This window comes from Numida meleagris, chromosome 12 (assembly GCF_002078875.1).
Source record: "Numida meleagris isolate 19003 breed g44 Domestic line chromosome 12, NumMel1.0, whole genome shotgun sequence".
Lineage (NCBI taxonomy): Eukaryota > Metazoa > Chordata > Aves > Galliformes > Numididae > Numida > Numida meleagris.
The window spans coordinates 11,805,370-11,828,187 of NC_034420.1; the positions used below are offsets into that span (position 1 = coordinate 11,805,370).

General features: G+C 43.0%; 1 protein-coding gene across 6 annotated transcripts in view; it reads right to left on the bottom strand.

The window, feature by feature from the left end:
* Positions 1–22,818, bottom strand: part of GRIA1 (glutamate ionotropic receptor AMPA type subunit 1) — a 169,978-nt gene that overhangs the window by 13,691 nt on the left and 133,469 nt on the right. For 5 of the 6 annotated variants that reach the window (XR_002442802.1, XM_021410520.1, XM_021410522.1 and 2 more), the window contains exons 11-13: positions 21,636–22,006; positions 4,302–4,500; positions 3,523–3,770 (exon numbers count right to left, since the gene is read on the bottom strand). Coding sequence is in view for 5 of the 6 variants with exons in the window: in XM_021410520.1 (XP_021266195.1) it covers positions 3,523–3,770; positions 4,302–4,500; positions 21,636–22,006 (818 nt within the window). In the remaining variant the exon portion in view is untranslated. Of the gene's footprint in view, positions 683–3,522; positions 3,771–4,301; positions 4,501–21,635; positions 22,007–22,818 lie in introns of all 6 variants that reach the window. The other variant, XM_021410523.1, reaches the window with a different exon arrangement.

Below are 22,818 nucleotides of genomic sequence, written 5' to 3' on the forward strand. Positions count from 1 at the left end.
ACCAAGGGGGCTGTTTTTCACATTGCAATTCTCAAAAAGCCTGGCTGTGAGCAAGAGGGATTTGCTGACCTCCACGAGCCCGCGAGGCTCTGCCTGTTGGGTTCCTGTCCGAGCACTGAAGCCCTCACAAGGACTGGGAGCCTCCTTCAGGCAGAATCCAGCCTTCAAAAAGCAAAATCCAGAGGCAGTCAAACTCGCTACCAGTCCAAGAGAAGGCAAAGATTGTGTAGATTTGAATACCTTTCCCTTTTTTAATGTAACAGTACCATGGTCAGAGTCTACCTTTGGATGCACTTAAAGCCAATGGAAACATGTGAGTGTAGCTAGAGAAATAACTTGACACTAAGTAAATCACAATTATTTCTGTCTTCTTAAAGAGAATACAGGTTAATTAGCACTGCGATGTCTGAACCATCTGCAAAAGATTAGCTCACTAATGAGCCAAAATACACTGCAGCTTCTGTGTGGGCACAAGTTGTTAAAAAGAAAATGCATTGCAGTTTTCCTGAATGCGGTATCAGCCATAAGATTTCTGGGGCTGTGGCCTAAGCATGGTATGGTATTGCTCCTGCGGGGCTTCATTTCGTGAAACCGTCTTTCTCTTCAGCCCATGGAGAGTACGTAAATCATGCAGTACTTCATCTTGAGAGTACTGTGATGAAAGACTTAGAGGTCTGGGGTCCTGAAAAAAGATGTTAAGGTGCTTTTTTTTTTTTTAACAGAGAACATCTGGAGTTTGTTCACAGGCCCTACAAAAACCAACTCACATTCATGGCATTTCTGGGGAACTTTGCTGTCAGGCTGGCTGCAATGAAGAATTTGCTCTCCTTTGTCTCCATCTCCAAAACCTCCCTACTCCTTGAGTCCAGACTCAAGTTGGATTTCTTGAGTTTTCTTTCCTCTCTTTTGGAGGACTTGGCTTTCCGCTCTCCAGCAGGGGAGAAGAGCTTCTACCAGGCAAGTGAATAGATTTTGCAGATGCATGAGTATCTCATGTGAGACAGGATCACATGTTGGTGTTGGAAAGTGTCACGTCTGCCCTCCCATCACTGCCCTTCTCAGCCACGATTAATGCAACTAAACTGTAATGTCTGAAAATCAAAAGATATTCAAAGCCAGGTTTACCTAGGGGGAAAAAACTCTTCCAGCAGCCCAAGAAAACTAACTGATGGCCTAGGAGGGACACTTGCACCCGTTACAACTCATATAATTATTTCTGTTTTTGGAAACCTTCTTTTCACACATCAGTGGCAATATCCTGGCATTTTGTTCTCAAGTAGGAGTAAGATAAAAAAGAAGATGAACTCTCATTTAGCATCTCACTGGGATCCTTTCCTAATCAGCTATACTAAACCCAGGAAAACCTGCATATCTACAAAAGTGATAGGTCACAGCAAAAGTCAAAATGCAGCCCAGTTTCTAAACAACAATCTAAAATAGGCCTGGCTCACATGTACCTCCAAACCTGGCTCAGAGCCTTTACTCTGTGGATGGATGTGAGTGAAGATGAAGCCTGTGTAAGAGACATGCTGACTGTGCTATACAGACGCCTCGTGAATGTCACCTTGCTCAGGGCAATCTCTCACATGCAGGACCCCAAAGGGAAAACAGACACTACATGAAGACCATATGGAACAACTAAGATTAAAACAGTTAAAACAACAGGAACAAAACAAACATGATGGGACAAAACCTGACAGCAACTCTTCCAAAGAAACACCATAGAATGGAAAATCAAGCATTTCCCCTTTGCCATTAGGCCCATAAGATATTTGTTCTACATGCAGTTGGGATGAAGAAGAGGAAACAAGAAGAAATGTTAGGAATTTTTGGAATCATGCCTAGCAGAGGGATGCTTGGAGCTGCAAAATTGTTATGACTGATGCACTTTTCTTTCCTTTTTTTTTTTTTCTTATTTCTCTTGGAATTATGATAAATGGCTCCTTCACATGCCAACAATTATAAGACAGGTAGGATGTTCCAGTTTGTTTGTTTTTATAATATAAAAATTAGGTTACAAGATTGCTCTTTAAAAATAATGAGATCCGCATCCTAATTTCCATATTTGCAAGACAGAAAACAAACAACGGCAAGAGTGTGATGGAAAACATCTCGAAACTATGAGAACAGATCCACTTTCTTTACAGGGCTCCAAGGCACTTCAGAGCCTGAACCATACTGGGTGCAAGAATCACCTTCTGGACCACCTGCACTGCATTCATGAACTTCTCTGAAGATACCTCCAGCAACTGCTGATATGGGAAGTGCTGACTTCAATTTGGCCTGACTTAAAAAATGAAGTAGCCCAAATGCTTGGGCTTGACCCACTACCAGCTGGCATGGCTTTCATTCTTTGGGCTGGCCTTGGCTCAGGAGCTGTGTGACCAGCCAAATTCATCAGCGAAGTCTCAGCTAACTGCTGAGATCATCCAGAGATCACGGTTTAATTGTCTCCATACTGGGTTACATCACAAGCAAGCATAAGGTCACACATACGATTTTGGTCAAAGTATTTTGGTCAAAACACCTTTAATAAATAACTAAATCAGTTGGACCATCTATCGGAGTACTTAGAGCCATGACATCTAAGGATTTACTGATCCTACTAAACCCTTAAAACTCATAGTCCTCATGAATGCAACATGAAGAAATTGCATTGCACTGCATTGCTGAAAGGAACCACACCTCCAGTGCAATTCAGATCACCATGCAAGTTTGCAGATTGTGGCAGTGCTGCTGGGAGCAGGTAAGTTGGCATGATGCACATTGCAGGTGGCCAGCTCACGGCTAGGAGTGTGGCTGTGTGCAGTGCCCAAGCTTTGCTATTAACTCAAATCTGGGTGTGTGCTTTTCAAGTGTTTTCCTTTTAAAAGGAAAGTCTCTGAAGATATTTCACATGACTGTTGGCAAAGGCATGTGAGAGCTGCAGGTCTGCGCTCAGAAATGCAGGAATTCTGCCCTCTGGCCTTACATTTGGTGCTTGCCAAAATCTGACTCTGGATTATTCAGTAAATGAAAACATGCACTTTTTGCAGGAGTTTTTAAAACTGGCTTCTCACTCTTCCCAGATAGCAATTCCTCTTAGGAACCACCAATGTATTTTCCCCTCAGAGCTCCCTCTGCAAGCATGGATCCAATCCAGGGTTATATCACTCTCTGCAAAGCTCTGCACTTCACATGGCACAGGATGAGCGCCCCATTCAGATAATGCTCTGTGAAACCAATGGTTACACCACAGCAGCCCCCCTGCCATCACCTAATACAGCAGACACATTCATAGCAAGTGGATCTGACAAGATCCAGTTTCTAAATGCAGGGCTTGAATGATTAGGTGCTCCCACTGAGCAGCAATGGCACTTTACTTCCCTGCACGTAACAAAGTTTTCGTAATCCCCTTCCCCTCACTTCCCCCACCTTGTTGCCCCAAGCTTTCATGATTAACATGGCAATGGAGATTGATCTGTGTGCATACACTGATTTGCTGGGTGGGCTGGCAAAGGAAACCAAATCCAAGCTACTTACCTCAGTGCAGACCCCTTTGGCGTTGCAATGCCATAGCCTTTGGAGTCCAAGTTACCTCCCACTTTCATGGTGTCACAGGGCTTCCGCTGCTCGATGTACTCATTCATGGTGGACTCCAAGAGGTAGGCATACTTTCCTTTCGACTTCCTCACCCGGATCATCCCTTCTTCTGTTGTCCTCACAAAAACGGAGGGTTCAGCTGACTTCATGTATGTCCACATCTTCTCAAACACTGCTATTTTGGATCGCTGCGTAGGACAGCACAAACCCAACAGAAGTGTTAACAGAGGTTGGGGTGCCAGCTGGGATTTCCAGGTGAGACGGAACACTTACCCACAGAGCAGATGGATCAAGGAAGACAAACAATGTAACAGGATGTGAATGAACCTCCAGCCATTTCCTGCACCCAGGTCAACCCTACCACCTTGCTGCAGGAAGGGCAGGATATTAGTGTGTGGCAAGTGATTTTATTGATCAAACCAAGGGCTAACCAAGCTGGAAGTTAGGAGATGCCTGTAGTGTGGGGAAGCACACAGATATTCCACATTTCTATTTACAGTTGCAGAATATCACATGTGCTTCTCGAGACACTGCCAGCCGTCAGCAGCCATGAGAAAAACAGATTTCTGCTGTTCTAGGGGCAAGCTCAGCAGGTGCTAACATGGCAAGGGGAAGCAAGAGAGAAAAACAGACCTGGGCTGAAGATGAGAGAGGACATTCCTGGAAGACTTGCCAACAAGGAGCTAAGCAAAATGTTTGCATTAAAGTTTCCTTTTTACCCTAAAAAACTCTTTAGTGGAGCCAGCTTCCAGGGTTCCATAGGCGATTTCTGTCTGCTTGGCCAAGTCCTCTGCACTTTCGATGGGAGAAACCATCCTTTCCACTGTGAGGAAGGCAGCCAGGTTAGCTGTGTAGGAGGATATGATGATCAAGGTGAAGAACCACCAGACGCCACCGACTATGCGGCCGGAGAGAGACCTGCACACACAGGGAGAGGCAGACAGGAGGGATGTGAAGGTCCAAAAGGTGCAGCTTGCTCTTGCAGCCCCCTCATTTACCCAGATGTTCTCCTTAAGTCATGTTCTCCAGCTACTTCCAGGGAAGCCAAGGCTCTGACTCAATTCTCAACCTACTTTTCAAGCTGTTGATAGAATTAGAGGAAGCAAAAAATTTCACAGCCAAAAAAAATATCCTCAAGAAACAGAACAAATTTGTGTTGATTTTCAATTCCTTTCAGTGAACCTAATAACATTAATAATAAAACTTAGAGAGAGCTACCAGGAAGGGTTAGGGAGGCAGGACAATCTGCTAGACCACATACACAGACCAGTGGGGATCACCAGGACAGTTCTTCCATCACCTGAATTTAAAAATCAAAACTCCACATTTTTCTACAGGAGATGCTGAATCTCAGAGAGGAGCCACAGCCTTAACGAATAATTTGCCTACCAACATTTTCTGGTTTGTTCTCAGTAGAGGGCTAGACAAGATGTTTCTAATAATGCCTTAAATTCTAAGCATCTTGCACTTGCTGCAATCAAATACCCAATTATCTGTAACCACTGGATAGCTACAGAGATAAGTCAAGAAAGCACTAATTTATATTAAGATTCTTTTCAAATCATATTTAGGAGTAAAAGATATTCTTTAGAGCCATGTCACAATTCATGCATTCTGCCTAAATTATCTATACGCTCCTTCTTTACATGCAGAGCATCATTGCCATCAGAGGATAACTTACACTGCTGTTTTATAAAGCCAGACAGCCTGACAAGGGAGGTCCTGTCCATGAGAAACATTTCATTTCTCTGTGGGAGACCATGTCTTAGTGTTGCTTTTCTGCTGACCTGAGTCAATCCCCAGAAATGTGGTTTATCAGATGGTAATGGAGATTTCTCATTCCAGCTCAGGGCACCAGATCGGCTGATGACAGCACACGCCATGCTGTGCCTGGGTCTGTGTGAAGCTGCTGGGACTTACCATGGGTTAACACAACCTGACAGACAAACGTGCGTGCCCCGTTGCTCCAGTGAGAAAAGAATCCCGTACTGCTAATCACTGAAATTAGAGCTGGAAAGAGACTAAGCCCACACAGCCCACCAGCTGCAAGACTTAGAGAGTTCACACCTTCTAGTTGTCCAGTCTGGTTTGAAGCACTGCCGATGCACTGAGAGCTGCTCCTTCAGACATCAGGTAATCCCCTCACTTAGATCAACCCACCCCGAAAGCTCAGTAGTCCAAACTTTTTGAGATGACAGCCTAGCAGAAAGCAGGCATCAGCTCCCACGCTTGCATTCACAGCACACGGGGCAGAGTGGAAAGCACTCATTTTTTCAGGTCTGCAGCCCACAGGCATGGTTCCAGCTATAAGCCCAATGCTGCATACCCTGTCCTGCAGTGTCTCATGAAAATCTCTTCCCTGGTTGGCGACCACAGCAACATGGCTGAGCAGACTGACAGTCCCTAATTCCAGATTAATTTCTTGTTATGCCTCCCCACTGCTGCCAGAAAGAGAAGTATTGGAGGTTGTTGTGGGAGTGCTGGGTGCTGTGGAAAGGCAGAAAGCTGGGCATTGTTCTTCCACCCTATCTTCAGCTCTCCAAGAGAGATGTCACCAAGCAACCCATGGAGATGAACAGGGACCCCCCGGGCACAATTCCCCCATCCATCCCAGGTGGAAGGAGGTCCTCTGGAGAGCTCTATTTCTACTGAGCTTTGAAAGAACCAGAATCACATGGTTGGACAAGACAGCAAATTTTCAAGGAGCTGAAGTTAGGTGAAGTAAATGTCACCATCTGCGGAGAATACCCAGAGCGCAGGGCTGACAGCGCAAACATATTTACCTCAAGTTTCGTGTTTGGAGAGGGATCGGAGAGGGAGGCAGCTATGGATTCTGCTCACACGTCTTCGGATTGATGGGGAAGAGGAAAAAAAATACCTGTCTCTAATTAGTCTGGATGATGTGTGCTTAGGGAAGGAAGCGCTCAGAAAAGGCACAGAGGCATTAAACAAAAGTAACCGGATAATGTCAGATACAACAATCTCTGCTGATGAAGGCCACTTTGAGCTGGCAAAATCCATTTGCATGGCAAATAATCACATTCATCTCCAGCTGCAAATTATGCAGCCTTTCCTTCCTGATGAAGCTGGGATATTTCTGTGGCTTGTTTCAATCCCTTCAGCGGCAGGCAGCCGGATTCCTGCCTCTAGACCCTCCGCATCCGAGCAGTATTCATTACTGGCTTATCCCACGGGGGCTGCCTGCTGTCAGCTGCAGATGGCTTATGCTTCCCAGCCTCGCACCTGGCATTGACAGCACGAAAAAGTAACTATAGGGTATTCAGACGGGGAGCAACAAGAAGGGCTGAGGAAGCAGGGAGAGGGGTAGGTGCTTCTTTCCCATGGGAGCAAGTCAGGAAAGGATGTGTGGCCCCATCATGCACTGTCTCATTTGGGCTCTGTCTACTGCTAGTGCTGGTCACTTTTCCTCATTAAACGAGATGCTGTGGGTAGGTGAGTGCTCAACCTCATAGACAGTGGAGGAAAGGAGATAAACAGCTTGCTGTGACTGCCAGCACAGCTAAGGTTTCATGTGCATAATTCTGTGTTGCATACACTGCTAATGGGCAATGTTTGCCCTCGTTGCTAGACTGACTTCAAGCTAGAAGCTGTGAATTTAAACTGCTGTAAACATACAGCAGAGAAATCACTTAGTATAAGGGTTCTTAAGGACATCGTCCTTTCACTCCATGGCTGTGCAGCATCTAACACAAGGGAGCTCTGGCTGCTGGGGGAGCCTCCCGGAGGCTAGTGAAATACAAGAGGAAATATAAGAATAGTCACGATGAAACACTGCACAAGCAGATGTGATCCCATGCAACATCTCCATGGCTCAACAGCAGTGGACACAGGTTAAACAGGACAAACTGGATTCCTTGGATAACCATGCTCCTATTCAGATTTTAAGCCAACGCCCACTACTGCTTACCAACAGTAAGTGGCTGGAAAGACATCCATTGCAATCTTGTTTTGTTATCCCTGTAGATCAAGTGGTAGAACAGCAGCGCTCCCATCCTGGGACACATTTGCAAAAGTGCCTTCGTAATTTAAGAGATGATGTTCCATTTCTAGAAGTAACTTCTACACTTGGGAGCTAAAATCTGGTGGAAAGCCAGTGGGACTTAGCGTTATGTTTATGCTCTAGTAACAGAGGTCACAGAGGAGTAGATATACCTTGTACTTTTAAGTCACTTTTAAAGTTTGAACATCTCAATCCACAATTAGGAAACAGAAAATAACCTAGCAAATTTCATTTCCCTTCACCAATGGGCAGTATGGGGTTTAAATCCCCTAGCATTGAGAATTTACATATCTATGTACTCATCCAAGGGTAACATGGAGGCAATCAGCTCTCTGCCAAGTCAGAATGAGTTAGTGCGTCAATCCTCTATAGAGCTAAGGTGAGATGGAACATACTGGTTAGTACTTTAAAGATACGCCATAGCTCTGATGTTTAAATTTGTCTATTTGACCTTTGGGCTTATTCCCATTCATTACCATAGTAATGCCAGAGAAAAGCACTATCTAAAAAAATCAGACTAAAATAAGAAAGGATAACAGTGATAAGAGGCTTTAATAATTGGCTAATTTTGGGATGTGGAAAGCCATGAAACAGCTAGATAGACTACACTGTACATTTTTCAATCTATATAATTTCCTCTGCACCCATACTGTTCTTTCTTATGCAGCCCAAATTAAGACCTCCTGGTTTCTCCTTCTAGCCCTGCCTGTGCTTGCTAAAATCATCTCCCATCCTCTCCCAGATTTACTCAGAGTTCTGCCTGTCCCTCACAATAGCAAGAATGGGGGCACTCTTTTCTAACAGCACTTTTGCAGAAACAGGTAGTAAATACTCTGCCCTCATTATCCATAGTGTACAATCTACTTAAAATTATAGGTGGCTGGGAACCAGAAATGCAGTACAGTGGAAAATTCTGAAATGGTAAATTAAACCTTAATATTCTCAATTAGAATGAAAAGATAATGGTTGCAAATGGCCTCTAAAAGTAGCATTCTGAAAATGGTTGGTTCGAGTCCATCCAAGCTTTGCATTTTTCTGACTTAATGTTTCATTTCTGAAAGGCATAATTTTGACATAGTAAACAATTTTGTTTCTCCTTTCTCATTACTCACGCTCTTCTTTCAGCTTTTATAATACACTGAACTCTTACCTACCGCACATATCATTTAGAAGGTAGTTCTGGAATGTATTATTTTATATCTATGTAATGGAAAAACTGGAAATGACCAAGATGAAATTAATCATTTTCATTTTCTCACTTAGGCAAAATGTTTCTTTTTCACTTCTCCTCGCAAAAGCAACATCATCTTGCCAGTAGAAAACAGAAAAGAATTACAAGTTCCCTTTGTTCCCATGCAGTGATTTTTATCATGTTCTAGCCTTAGCATTGATGGATTCTTCACAGAAAAAAGAGAATCACGCAGCTATAATCTCTTATTTCTTAAACAAAATGCAATCCTTGATCAAACAATTTGCTCTTTGATCTCACCCCTTGCACAAGGTAGGAACAAATGACAGGAGTTTGCCTGTGCACTGCCATCTTATTAGAAGAAGCATCATGCATTTTTAAAAAAAAACATTAACAATGTAATCAGAAAAATACAAGTAAACATCAAGGGAAAACTGTTCAAGCAACATCTCAGTCCTCTTCCACTTCTCCCTTCCCCCTTATCAAATCCATTTCTTATGGAGAATTACACCTAAACTGACAGCGTTTTAATTAGAAACGCAAATCTGGGATTCTAAAGCCATAGTTGCTTTGGGAGGATTTCCCAGATTTGCTGTTACATTCTATTCTAATAACGGCTCACTTTGTCAACTGACATATTTGTCACTGAATGAATTAATGCAGAACTGTGGAAAGAAAAGCTCTTGTACGCCTGCTCTGCTGACTGTGGGTCAAACCCACTTCTGGTCTTCTGCCCACACAGATCCCCTGATCTCTGACACTGCTCACTAATTTGATACCGACTGTAGATAATTTCATGGGTCTATCTGAGGGCTGACTTGGTAGTGGATTAGTTACGAATGTTTTGCTCCTGTTTGGCTCTTAGCAAATTTTCAGCATTAAGCTTCATCAGCACAAATGAGCTTAGCTTCTCCCGTGTGTCACAGACCATCTTGAATGACTGGTCTCACCATTTTATCTCCAACCCTGATATGAACCCTGGATTTACTCGAAAAGTCTGCGAATAGCCATGGCCACAGGAACAAACTTAGGTGGGGGCGTGGAGCTGGGAACAGCTCTGGGTACACCCATCGCACACATCTGCAAAGCTCTTATCCTCTTACACTAAGCCGTGCTACCGAGTTTTGAACGAGCTACCACTTGTCACGAAATCAGATTATAACGCACATTTCCCTGTCTGTGCTGTATCATTAATTACCTTGCCCTTATTAGTTGATATTTACTCATTACTGAATCCTACCTCCTGGTGCAGGAGTCTGGAGTCCCGAGTGCAACACTGCTTTAACACTGAGCGCCCAGAGAGCCCTTACACACACAGAGGTGGGAATGTTTTCCTCTGACATTCTCAGTGCTACAAATCAACTGTTCCTTCCTCACCTCACCTCATGACTGATCTGTAGAAGTAAGAGCCGAAAAATTGAATTCTCTGTGGGTAAGGTTAAGCAGTGAGAGAGGGCGAGACAGCTGAGGGTCCACAGTACTGGGAGTCCAATGCTGTTACCAAAAAAAAAAAAAAAAAAAAAAGAAGGAAAAATCTGAACCCCAAAGCCAAAATGCTGGAAGGAGGCAACAAGGAATGCAGAATCTCAGCAGCAGCCATTTCTCAAAGGAGCCTTAGGGTAACTTGCTGAAGTAAATACTGCAATGACTGAACATATTGTCGGCAAATACTCAGAATATTCCATATTCAAACAGAAGCATGCATTTCTAGAAGGCTTTAATTATGTCACAGTTTATTTACTGTTTCTTTCCATCTAAGCTAACAGCGTTGGACATCAGTGTATTCCCACTCCCCCACAATTTCACCTCTTCTTTTGCATAATATGTTGGATTTTTTTTTCAATTTCAATGTAACAGGCAAAACTTCTTTCTAAAATCAGTATTCCTGCTTAGCTAGAAATGCATCTTGTCACTTGTGGTTCTCCTGCCATTGCAGCTGTGATAGCTGCAGCGTTAAGCACCAGCATGACTACATGGAGCAGCTACATGCTGCTTTCAAGACATTCACTTAGCATTTTGACAGGCAAGAGGTACCTAATGGCCTAAGCAGAGGACTAAGCAGCCAAGAGCTCTTCTTTTGTTTCTTGGGAAGCCCTGCCACTTTATGGGATCCAGGTAGCTTGCTTCATATCTCTAACTCACTTTCCAGCTGGGGGACAAGAGGATGAATCACATTTATAAACTTCACCTGCGTGGGTGATACGAGCCATTGGTCACCAGGTGAAATTTGGCTGTGACGTTCTTCTCTGCACATTTCCCCCTTCTGAAACACTCAATCAGCATCAAGTGGACCCAGCTAAGCAGCAGGTAATTTACAAGCTCAATAGCCATCTGCAGGTTGTGTTCTCCTGTGGTCCTCAATGGCTATGCAATGCAGCCCGCTCTCACACAACCAGCAACTCACCTGCTCAATTAGCCAAGTGTGGTGTTGGAAGCACTTAATGCCACACAAGCATGGACTAAAATGGCACCCAGACCCTCTAGACTTTAGCAGAATCCATGTGCCATCCCTGCTATAAAAACACTCCCACTGAGCAGAACTGGGCTTTGCCCTTCACTTGAGGGAGATACCATCCCTGAGCAGTCAGAACTGGCTGCTGACATATTTATCCCTAAAATTGCAGGATAATACATCCAACCCTCCCAGAGAGATGCTAAAAAAACCACAGAAAAAGCTACAGTAGAGATGACGTGAAATACTGAGAAAAAAAATAAGAGTTTGGTTGAAAGGCAGAACAAATAGACCCAAAGAAGTACACTGAAATCCTCTTCAATATAGGCACAGTGTGCTTCTCAGTGTTGTGATCCGAGGTAGTCTGAGGGATAAATGTTTGGGCAGAGGCTTGCTGAGAAACACTCATTCACTTCGGGCTGCTCGGCAGCTCCAGTGAAAGGCAAAGTCATCCCTATTTTGCAGTTTTGCCAGATTTTCCTACAAGGAGAAGCATCTCTCATCGTGCCTTTGAGCAAAAATTTCACTGTAAAAAAGGCTCTTCATGTGTTTTTCTCACTTAGGTGACATTTGTTAGCTTTGCTGAGAAACATTCACAAGGTGACAAACATAAAATTTTGTGAGAAGCACTCACTGGAGTGCCCCGGGAGATTCATTACTAAGGAACTTCCTCAACCTCAGGTGCCCTGAATTTAACAGCACTCATCCTTCTTTTTAAACAATGGCCAATTATGCCCACGTCCTCCCTCATCTTCTTCTGCAAAATCTGCTTGATAGAAAGGCTGTTTTCCTTTTTTCCCAAAGATTTAATATATTTCAGTTTATATGTTACCAGTTCTTCATTTTTTTGCCAAGATCTTTCTTTAGCCATCTACATGTGCTCAGAGTTTAGAGCCCTATTCCTGAGATTTCTGGTCAATCTTATAATAACTCAGTTCAGACCTCTCCAAGGATGTCCTTGCCTTGGTTCTTGAATTTATTTTCTGATTTATTTTAATCTATCTCTGCTCAGATTTCCCAATTTGAGAAGAGAAAGACCTTCTCCATAAGGAGATCATTTTCTGCATTGGAAGGTTTCAATGTTATCAATATTCCCAAATTTTCACTTCCTTTTCTCTTCATTTTTGATTTAAAATGGGATACTTGACCAAGATGGTAGGTGGGAAATTTTCTCAATTTTCAGCTTTGAGACTTTCTTTTTTTTTTCTACAAGAGCACAGCATATTCCTTGTAGGAGTGGTAAGGACTGAGTCTGGTCTCTCTTCCCAGCCAGTGCCTTTTAGAAGAGCCCTATGTTCACAGAAATGTCTATCTCTTTAAACTCCAGAACTGTGAAAGGAAAACATGCTCAGTGTTTCTGCTGGCCCCATTTTACCTTCTAACATCCATTTGGTGATTTTTTTCAAAGGCTTTGGAAACAGTGCTGAGATGAAAAGCTGCTCCCTGCCTCTGTCTGCCTCTCTGCAGCCTGAGAGCTTCTTATTGAGAGCTTCAAGAAATAAGTGAGGAGAAAATTCCTCCAAGGGGAGAGAGCATCCCATGTGCTAGACTCCTTCAACTGGGCCATTGTGGACTTCATGGCTCCCACACATCCACATTGTGCATGTGCCTATTGCTGCTTTCCCCTTTCACCTTACGAGGACAGCTCCCTTCTTCCTCTCTCGCTGTTCACACATTTGCCTCCTATTACTTCTCATCAGACTGCACTGGGAGAATTCATTAGTGTATATAATATGCTTTGAGGTTGTCCGAATAACGGTGCTGTTACACTTTCTCACTTCTATAGGCTCTTTTATCCGAAGATCAAAGTCATTAGTTATCATTACCATGACTGGATTATTGCTGCTTAGCCTTTGGATCTAAGGGTAAGAAGCAGCTCTTCTGGGTAAGCATTAATGAGAATTACGGGATGGTTTTATTAAATTGATTGAATGCCTTAAAGTGTGTTAATGCTGTAGAAAGCAGTGCATCCATGAGCTGCATGCCCTTTCCTACCATGTGATGGTTTGAGTTGTGTGACCCATGCTGGCCTCTCAGATGAGTCTTGTGAGCAGCCCCTCTGAGATATTTAGTGTCTTGTCCTTCCGAACAGTGCGATCTCATCTCAAGACCTTGCTCTGTCTCAGTGCATTCATTGATCCCTAGAGAAGATAAAGCAATTTAGGCTTCTTCCAAGCATGACAGTCATGAAAATATGCGCTGGACCAAAACAAACTCAGAATGCCTTGGTGAGACATTTGCTTGGCTGAAGCTTTTGAATGAAACAGAGGAAATAACAGAATGAAGGAAGGTGTGGGGACAAGGTGCGGGGAGACTGGGTAACCTTGTTTGCTCCACACAGCCCAGACCTTAGCACGAAAACCATGACCTTCTGAGAAGAAACTTCACCTCTGGAGAGCAAAGTAACAGCTTTCAAAGAGTGATATCTTTGTATTTTTCTTGATATTTAAATTGTAAATGCAGCCAAAAAGTTTGGGAACCCGGGGAATGTGTTGCTCCTCATCTGCATGTGGGTACATTTTCAGAGTGTCCCTACGTGCTCTAAGCTCTCTCCGTCTTTACAACTCACATTCACCCTGGCATGCAGCACTCCCGTCAGGGAGCTCCCATTGTCCTGAGAAAACTGAGCAAAAAGCATTTCAAGGAATGACCGTCCACGTCAACTCTACGTGGCTTTAATCAGTCCTTAATTCTCCTTCTTACTTCTGTCTCTTTGTTTTTCCTCCATAAATTGCTGTTTTCCAGTTAACTCAGCTTCAGCAAGTCCTTTCCAGTGAACAACATAGCACCTCTTTTGTACTTCTATAAATTTGTCTTTGCTTGCTCACTGTTTTGGAACGTTACAATAAACTTGACTTCCTGCTGATACACATACCTAAACTTATTGTACACAAAAGAGGTAGGGTTGGTGCTTCCTTGTTTACAAGGATAGATAGCTGAGATGACATCTGGGCTCTGGAAAGCAGAACAGGGATAAAAATCCCAAACTTCAGTGGAAGAAGGTGACTACTCCGAGATTCTCAGATGAATGCTATGAGGTTTTGGCCAGCTCTGGGAAATCAAACCAGCAAAGAGCAGCTGTAGATGCTCTGTGTGTTGTGAGCCAGAACGATTTCAATTGAGGAGCTCAATGCTCATTCGACTGTGTATCCAGACAGCGTGCAGATGATATCTCAGTGCCGATAAAAGTGATGTACAGCATATGGATGACTTATTTAAACAGGGCTTCCCTTTGAAAACACACTCAGGGTCTCCCATCTTAGCCACAATATTTTTCTGGAGTGCCAGCATTAGAGCAGTGTGCGACAGGCAGCCTTGCACAGGGCACGACTTCAGGGAGATGGAGGTCACTGAGCTGCGCACAACCATTATTCCTTGACAAAAACACTTGGCAATCTACCTAGCTATTAGGAGGATGCAACCATGCACAGTCCTGGCTGCGGCTCGGGGAACGTCAGGCCGCAGCTGAATCAACTGCTCAGAGAAAACAGGTTATGAAGAGGGAAGAAAATGAAAAGAGAACATGTGTTTCTATCACTGATTGAAAATCAGCAACTTGGAGCTCAGCTTAATAGGGAGTCCTTGTAGCCTCCAAGGGGCTCCTGCTGGAGCCACCGAGAAGGCAGTCAATCTCATGTACCCATATAAATCACAGCGTTTGTCATATAAATAGCACGTGCCATTTCCATATCCCAAATGTCCTAATCGAATTTCCCAAAAGATGAAAAAAAAATCACCAGGACACTTTTATTCCTCACTTCTTTTAACTTTGTTTTCAGTAAAAAACATCAGAAACATTTACTCGTTCCAAAAAATAGAGGTTGCAAATATATTTTAACTTAATAAATATGCGTTTGAGTCAAGTGCTCCAATTCTCAATTTAAATACAGCTGGCAGAAAGATTAGTACACCTGTCACTCAGTAAGGGGACTTTCAGCACATTCCTTGCTATCCTCCAGCAACCCCAGTGCTAAAGGCCCGCAGTCACAGTCGTGCAGGAGCCACTAGATGTGCCTGACAGAAAAACTACTCCATGGAACAGGGTAACAGATCATTCACTTCCTATGCCACATTTAGAACTTCTCAGATGGAAGAGCGTGGAAATCTTAAGAGATTCGTTTTTTTCTTTACAGATGAAATTGCATTTTACCAACAACATTGTTACTTTAGCATTTCCTTCTTCCGAGACCCCTGTATCCTTCCACATTTCGCCAAATGAAAAAGAGGATAGCAAGGATGACTATTCTAAGAGAAATTCCATTTTCCCCCGGCTGCCACATTTTGGTTGCCATGGCAGTGCACAGGCTCCAAAGGGCCCTGTTTAGTTGGATATTGTGCAATTCGTCAAGCTGCTCCTCTGGTGATTCACTTTCCCTGGTTAAGTGTGTTTCAGAAATAAGTGTGGTCATCAGTTCTGGTGGTTTGCAAATGCTGCTTTTACCCTGTGACCTGAATTCCCTCTCCTTGGACATAATTAACTCTGCTAGGTAGAGATAACTGCAAAATCATTTGGTACATTTTTGAAAGGAAAGAAGACTTCTCCAGAAGTTCAAATCCTATATACATACATATATATATATTTACTTTCATTCTTTAAGACCAGCATGAACTCATCTGTTCAAACAAAATGCCAAAAATAAAAGGCCCTGAGCTTTGTCCCCTCAGACAAGCCTCCAGGTCTTCCAGATTCACCCAACACCGGAGCAGCGATAGGGAGATGCCAAACCAACCCTGTCCCATGGGCAGCCCCAGCATCATCCACAGGTCTCTTGTGCTCCCCATGGAAGTGACAAAATGCTTTGTCCTTCACTGCAGAAATATACCCTTTGCTTTGAGTATTGGTACTGCAAAGATGGCACCAGAACTACGCATCAGGCCAAAAAGGTGGGCAGATGCTTGGAGCGTCAGAGAAGATGCCCACTGAAATCAAGAGTTTCCTGGCCTTCATTGCAGAAAGGATTTTAAATCCTTCTGATTGCTAAACCCATTTGGTTCTAATTTCCCCAATTCTCTGTTTTTAACAAAATCAGCGCCCTGCAAAAGCAAGTTAACAAAGAACAGAACAGAAATGATTCCCTTGGAACAACCCATATCAAACCTCACACCAAAAAAAGAAAAAGAAAAGATTATTTGTCCTAACCAACTTCTGATGTAGATCTTGTCTAGAACTGAATAAAATCTTTCAGTGCTGGGAACATTCTGAAGAAATTTGAAAGTACTGCTATTTTTCAGAATCTCTGGAGGCTAGTTTAGAAAAAACCATCAACAACTTGTAGTGCAATTTTACTGTTATTTCCACCAGCTCTGCGGCTGAAGTCTCCTGTGGTTTTGTTCAATTGATCTAAAAAGGAATGTAAATAAAGAGGAAAAATAGCAGAGGAAAGTACTCAGCATTAATTACAGGTACATAATAAATACTGCATTTGCTCTTCCACAGATGTAGCGCAACAGAGTGCCTGCAGAAGAGGCTGCAGTGAAATATAAGCCTGGCTGCATGCTGCCATAGATCAGCCGGAGTGCACTGTTTCCATGCCACTAAAAACAAATAACGATGTCCACAAGATAGATGTAAGTAATAGTTCATACCTATTGACTGGATATCCGCCAGCATTTCTAGCTCCCCTTCCCACCTTTGTGTGTGTGCATTCACCACCCATGGCAGCTCGGTCCCTCCCAGCCAGTGGCTCAGCACGTGGCTGCAGCTCTGCACTGCACCGATGAGTTGGGTCTCACTTCGCTCTTTGTCTCAGGCCAGTTGATGGGTGGATCACGTCTTGCTTTGGGGCACACTGCTGTGCTCCCCACCACTTCCCAGCTGTGCTCCCTTCTGGCACCTTGCACAGTTCAGCCAACACAAAAACTATTCTGTTCCTGCATCCCCACTGATGCTCTTAAGACGTCCCTTCTCAAGTCTGGCTCTCTCTCTCCCAGCCCCAAGCTGTGATGAAGGCTTCATTTTTCATTTCTTTTCCAACTGACCAGGGCAGCTCCCGCTCTGTTTTCAATATAATGAGCAACTACTATGAACAATTTCATACCTACATACAACCTGTCATGTCATGACACGACTGCACATTTCCCTTCTACTTGTGGTATACTGTGATCTGAATCGAAAATATATATGTTTCATTCCCACAGCACAGTATATAGGATGCTCCCATGAAGCCCTGTTTATTTCCAGAAATGCCTGTTCAGTTTTCCTCTAACATGACACAAAGGATGGCGTTATTGACTGGGTGATGTGGTGTGATATTTATCTCCCTGCCAAACTCCAATAGGGACGAGGCTCCTATGGTCACTCAGCCAAGAGAAAGTGTGTATATTCTATCTCATGGTATCTTCAAAGGAAGCATAAATTCTGGGAGATATATCTTAATGGAATGTATTCCACTTCAGTCAAACATAAGTTTTCCGAGTCAGAGAAAGGGATTCAATTTGATAAGTCTCTAATACATAGGAGGTCTCTTTTAGGATCAAACTATATGAAGAAATGCATTTGGAGATAAAAAAAATAGAAGACCAATCTGGGAAGCTGACAGTACTTTTTGTTCCCTGCTTTTTTATCATTTTCACTGCAATCAAATCATTTACTTCAGAGAAAATGATGGGGCAGATGAAAAATCCAGATGCCTCATTCAGCTGCAGAGAAGGTCTGGAAGCCCAGATGCCACCTCGGTCTCCTCAATGGCCTCGGCTCTGTCTGAGTGAGCAATGGAGCAGGGTACTGGATGAGGTAGAGAGGTCCCACTCTCCACAGCTGCTACACATGGGGGTTATTTTAAGCTCTGAACACAATTTATCAAATAACATTTCTGAAGAATGGTACAATATGAGTCATATTTACTTCACATTTCTCTTGCTGCAGGCTCTCACTATTGGCTGTGAGTTATTTATTAACTCTGACACTTGCTCTGTGGATCTTCTTTCTGGGTCTGCATTTCACATTTAATGAGTGCTTTAGCAATTTCGTGACTGTTTTCTGAAGTTGAGATGGCACTTTGCACAGCCTCATGGTTTAGGGCCCGTTTCAGACTTCATTGCTTTCTGTCCATTACTGTGTACATGAAACAACTCACAACCCCAAAATATTGCTTTCCTCCCATTCTGCTGTGTTTCAGACACTACTCTGAAAACACAGATTTCACGGACAATGACAAGGTCCATCTCACCTCAACAGGACAATTTACTACATGTGGCAATGACTGAATCATATCACGAGTCAGTGATGGTGCAGAAGGGAGATCTGTGGAAGTGCTCAAGGCCAGGTTGGATGGGGCCCTGGGCAGTCTGATGTGGTGGGGGGCAGCCAGCCCATGGCAGCAGGTTGGAACTGGATGGGCTTAAAGGTCCCTTCCAGCCAAAGACATTCCATGATTCTATGACAACAGACTCAGCGAAGCTCACAGTCTCCTTTGGTCAAAACTATGGACGTATGCTTGAACAATTTAATTTATGACTTAGGAGGGCTGGGTTCCTTGCCCATCCTCATGTTGCAGCCTCCAAAGGCATAAGCTATGGCTGAGACCTTCCATGACTGGTTGCTGTATGGGCTTTGTCACACCTGTTCAGACTACACTTAGACACAAAAGCTTCAGAGCTTATGGAACAACAGCTGACCTCATCCTTGGAAGCTTCACTCCTCAGGAGAAGAGGCTGTGAGCACATAGCCCTTACGTATGCTCTGTCTCGAGTATCTACAGGTCATTAAATTCACAGTGTTTCTTCAAAGTGTTGGATAGTTTGTGATCAGCATACTTAAAAGCCTGATTAAAGTTCTGGCTAGTAAGTTTGTCCTTTAAAAGGACACAGCTTTCCTTCAAAAGCAAATTTTGGTCTCTGTGGGGGATTGAAGTTCCCTGGGGATTGGTCTGAGACAGAGGAACATACTTTTACAAGAGCAAGGAGATGCTGCAAACCTCACTCCCCGCTGTGCTGAGCGATGTCTCTGCAGTTTTGATCTTACTTTTTTTTCTTGATAGATACATAGTGGCATATGCACTTGAAAACAACATGCTCTGAAAAAAAAAAAACCAAAAAAAAACCTCCAGACAAATTTCCCCTACTCCTTCCCAAAACAAAACTGAAGTAAACAAACCAAACCTCTACAGAAACAAAATACACCCCTGCACTTGCTCCTTTCTGCTGGGGAGAGAATGACGGAACAGATGTATAACAGAAGCTATTTATGCTGATTAATACATTACTGGGGAGATGCTGAGAGATTGCAGTGATAAGATTAGAAGCAACCGTATAGCGAATATATTGGAATAGAACAGATCCCCACCTGCCCACCATGTCGCTGTACCGAGTATTCATTTCTAAGTGATGTGTCACAGAAATCCTGCACCAGGTTCGTGTGAAAAATACATGTGAAATACGGAGCGCGCTCAAAGCCTTTCTGTACAACAACATCCTACGAAAATTCTCACCTTTTTGCTTCCTCCTTGCTTTCACATTTCACAGAAATATTCCACTCCACCTGCATCCATCACAAGGAGCTGTGCGCAGAGTGCTGGGGGTTACAGTAATTCCCATACTTTCAAATTCTCTGTTCTTGCAAACATTTGTACTCAGAAAGTGCTCTTCTTCTCAATGGGAAAACATAGATTCCAATAAAATTGTAGTTTTCATTATCAAGATGATCAAAATAACATGAAAATAACAATGACACAATCATTTTCGTTCCCCATTTCAAAGCAAAATAAAACAACACTTTGAAATGGTGATTCTAAGCATTGTTGTTTAACGAGATAAAATCTTGTTATTTGGATCAAAACCACTGATTTCCCCCAACACTTTTTTATGAAAGATGCTTCAGAATTTGCTATTCCACGAAGTCTGAGCTTTTCACCTGTCTGCACTCCTCCTTGGAACTGCAACTGGCTGTAGAAATGTCCCTAGAGGAAGACATTCTCTTCCCTAAGAATAATGATGACATAAATAGCAATGAGAATGAAAATGGCCATAACCTGATCCTAACACATGGGGCTGTGTAACAAGACACAGTTGAATAATAAAGTTGAATGAATGAAGTCGAATTTCCCTCAGCAGGGAAGACTTCCTGAATGCCCCTTCTGGACTCCCACTAATAAATGATCAGATAATAAAATATATTCATAAAAGGTGTCACGACTAAAGTGCCTCACAAGATCTCATCTCCCTGCTACCCCAAGCTTATTAATATTTGGACAAATTGACATCCAATGGCCAACGAGCTGGTGCCTGGTCTTCCCCTGCCATCCCATGGGAGCAGTGCTGAGCTGCACGGTGTTATCTTCATTTGCCAACAGAGATGTGCCTCCTTCTTGTCCCCTGATTCTTGATATCATCCCAGCATCTGGGAAATTAACTCCTATCACCTGCATTCACCCAAAGCACAGTTTTATCCCAGGCTCACCTCTGGTCCTGCCTCATATGAAGACAGACATGCTACAAGAAAAATCCCTCAGACATTACAGGTATTACTTACGGGATATACAACTTGTGCAAATAAATAACACAATCTATTACAATTCTTGCAGCTACTTTGTTCCTGTGTTTTGAATTCTTTTTCCTTTTCTTCTTTTGTATAAACAAGACTTGAAGACTATGTGCATCTTGGGGTCCATAATAGGCAAAAATTCTACCATAAAACTTTCAAAAAGGAAGCAGTTATTTCTAGACCTTATTTACAAATATGCCTATGCTTGTGTCTCTATCACAGATTTGCATCTTCTGTACTTCACGCAGTTTCTCAGCCACCTTATATTACGCCTGCTTTTCCAAGGAAAGTTACCCAGGAGTAATCACAACAGCGAATACAGAGGATAAACGACTCCCATCACAAGTCCCTTTAGGAACTCTTTGGACTTTGGATGCTACTGAATGCTCAAGCAGCAGAACTATCGACTGAAATGGGAACCAAAAGGAAAACTTCGTACTTCTCTGACCTTTCTAAAGGCCAATAATACTTAAAGCCACACAGTTCTCTCTATAATGTTTGGCACAGACAATATAACCTTTTATTGGGCACCTACTATATTATTTCTCCCTACTTTACTCAAATTTTATCGTTTCCCAAAAATGCTAGAATGACCTTTTTCTAATAGCGACAAAATAATGACTGACAAAAATTTATTGCAAATGGGTGGCTTTAGAGAATTGCTTACATTTCTGTAAATTTCCCGAAAAGAACTCACTAACATAAATTTAGAATGGTATTTTTTATAGTCCCAAGTTTGAGGTCCCAAGTTCACAGTTGAGAGACCTGTGAACTCTTGGATCCCTACTGAATTACAAAATGATTCAGACAAGTACACTGTGGTTCAGGAAGGGCAGTCAAAGAACCTGCTCAGCTCCAAGGCATGCAGAAAGATTAAATCACTTGAACTGGAAGAAGGAAGGCAACCCACCTTGGAGAAATATCACATCCTTGCTGCATAAAAGCTCCCAGGGAGAACCAGAGACTGTTGAATATCCCAAACTCATTCGTCTGATCGTTGGCCGGCTGGTCCCGTCCTTCCTCAAACTCCTCAGTGTGCCACTCGTAAGGGCTGAAGCGACTCACCAAGAAGAGGACAACGCTCACTCCAATGTAGGCAAAAACAATGCACATCCATATTTCATAAGCCAAAGGGTCCAGAAAAGAAAACACCCCCGGTTTGGACTTCTGAGGTTTTTTTATCATGATAGAGATACCTAAGCTCATAAACGGTTTAGAAAAGTCTATAACTTCTTCTCGAACCAGAGTGATGGTTAATGGTGCCACAGCCACATCAGCCCTCTGAAAAGAAGAGAAAAGAGAGTTGCATTCTGTGGATAAAACATATCTACTAACTCCAGCTTATTTCCCTTTGATCTCAGTTTAACCCTACTATCTGAGAAGTAATCAGACAAAACCAATTGCAAGAGAAATGTTAAAAAGAAGCAGCCCATAACATTGGTGGATTATTTCCATTTTATCATTACTGATCACTGGTTCTATTTTGAAATCACAGTGTTTCCTTTTCCAGCCACCTAGCTCCTGTGTGATTTATCCACTGATGTCACAGTCTGATGCAGAAGACTTTTGCTAAAAGAGCCTTATCATCCAGACATCAAAAGAGGCAAGAAAAGGCCAATAGTCTGAAAAAGGACACCAGGATGTTTACTTCCATCAGGAACTGCTTTTTGGTGGCATAACTGATGCAGAAGAAGAAAAAAGTTCCAGTGACACTGATGTGTACTTTCCATTTATTTTATAATCAGTCTTGAAAATGGAAAAGGAAACACACTGAAATGATTGTCAGCATATCCTGTCAAGCCCTCAGCAGGAGTAAGATCATCCATCGCTCCAGCGTGGCAACACACAGACTTGGGCACTGATGCTCCCTACATTTTGAAGAGCAAATTGGACCCCTCTGAGGAATGACTTGAAACACTACAGATGGGAATTATCAGAGCAAATCAGATTTAGAAGTGTAGGGTGAAGGGATATATTTGAGCAGATGGAAATGAGTGACTAGACCAAAAATGTCTGGTTCACCAGAAATTCAAGGTCAGCCTGGATGGGAATCTGAGCACCCTGATGGAGCTGTAGGTGTCCCTGCTCTTTGC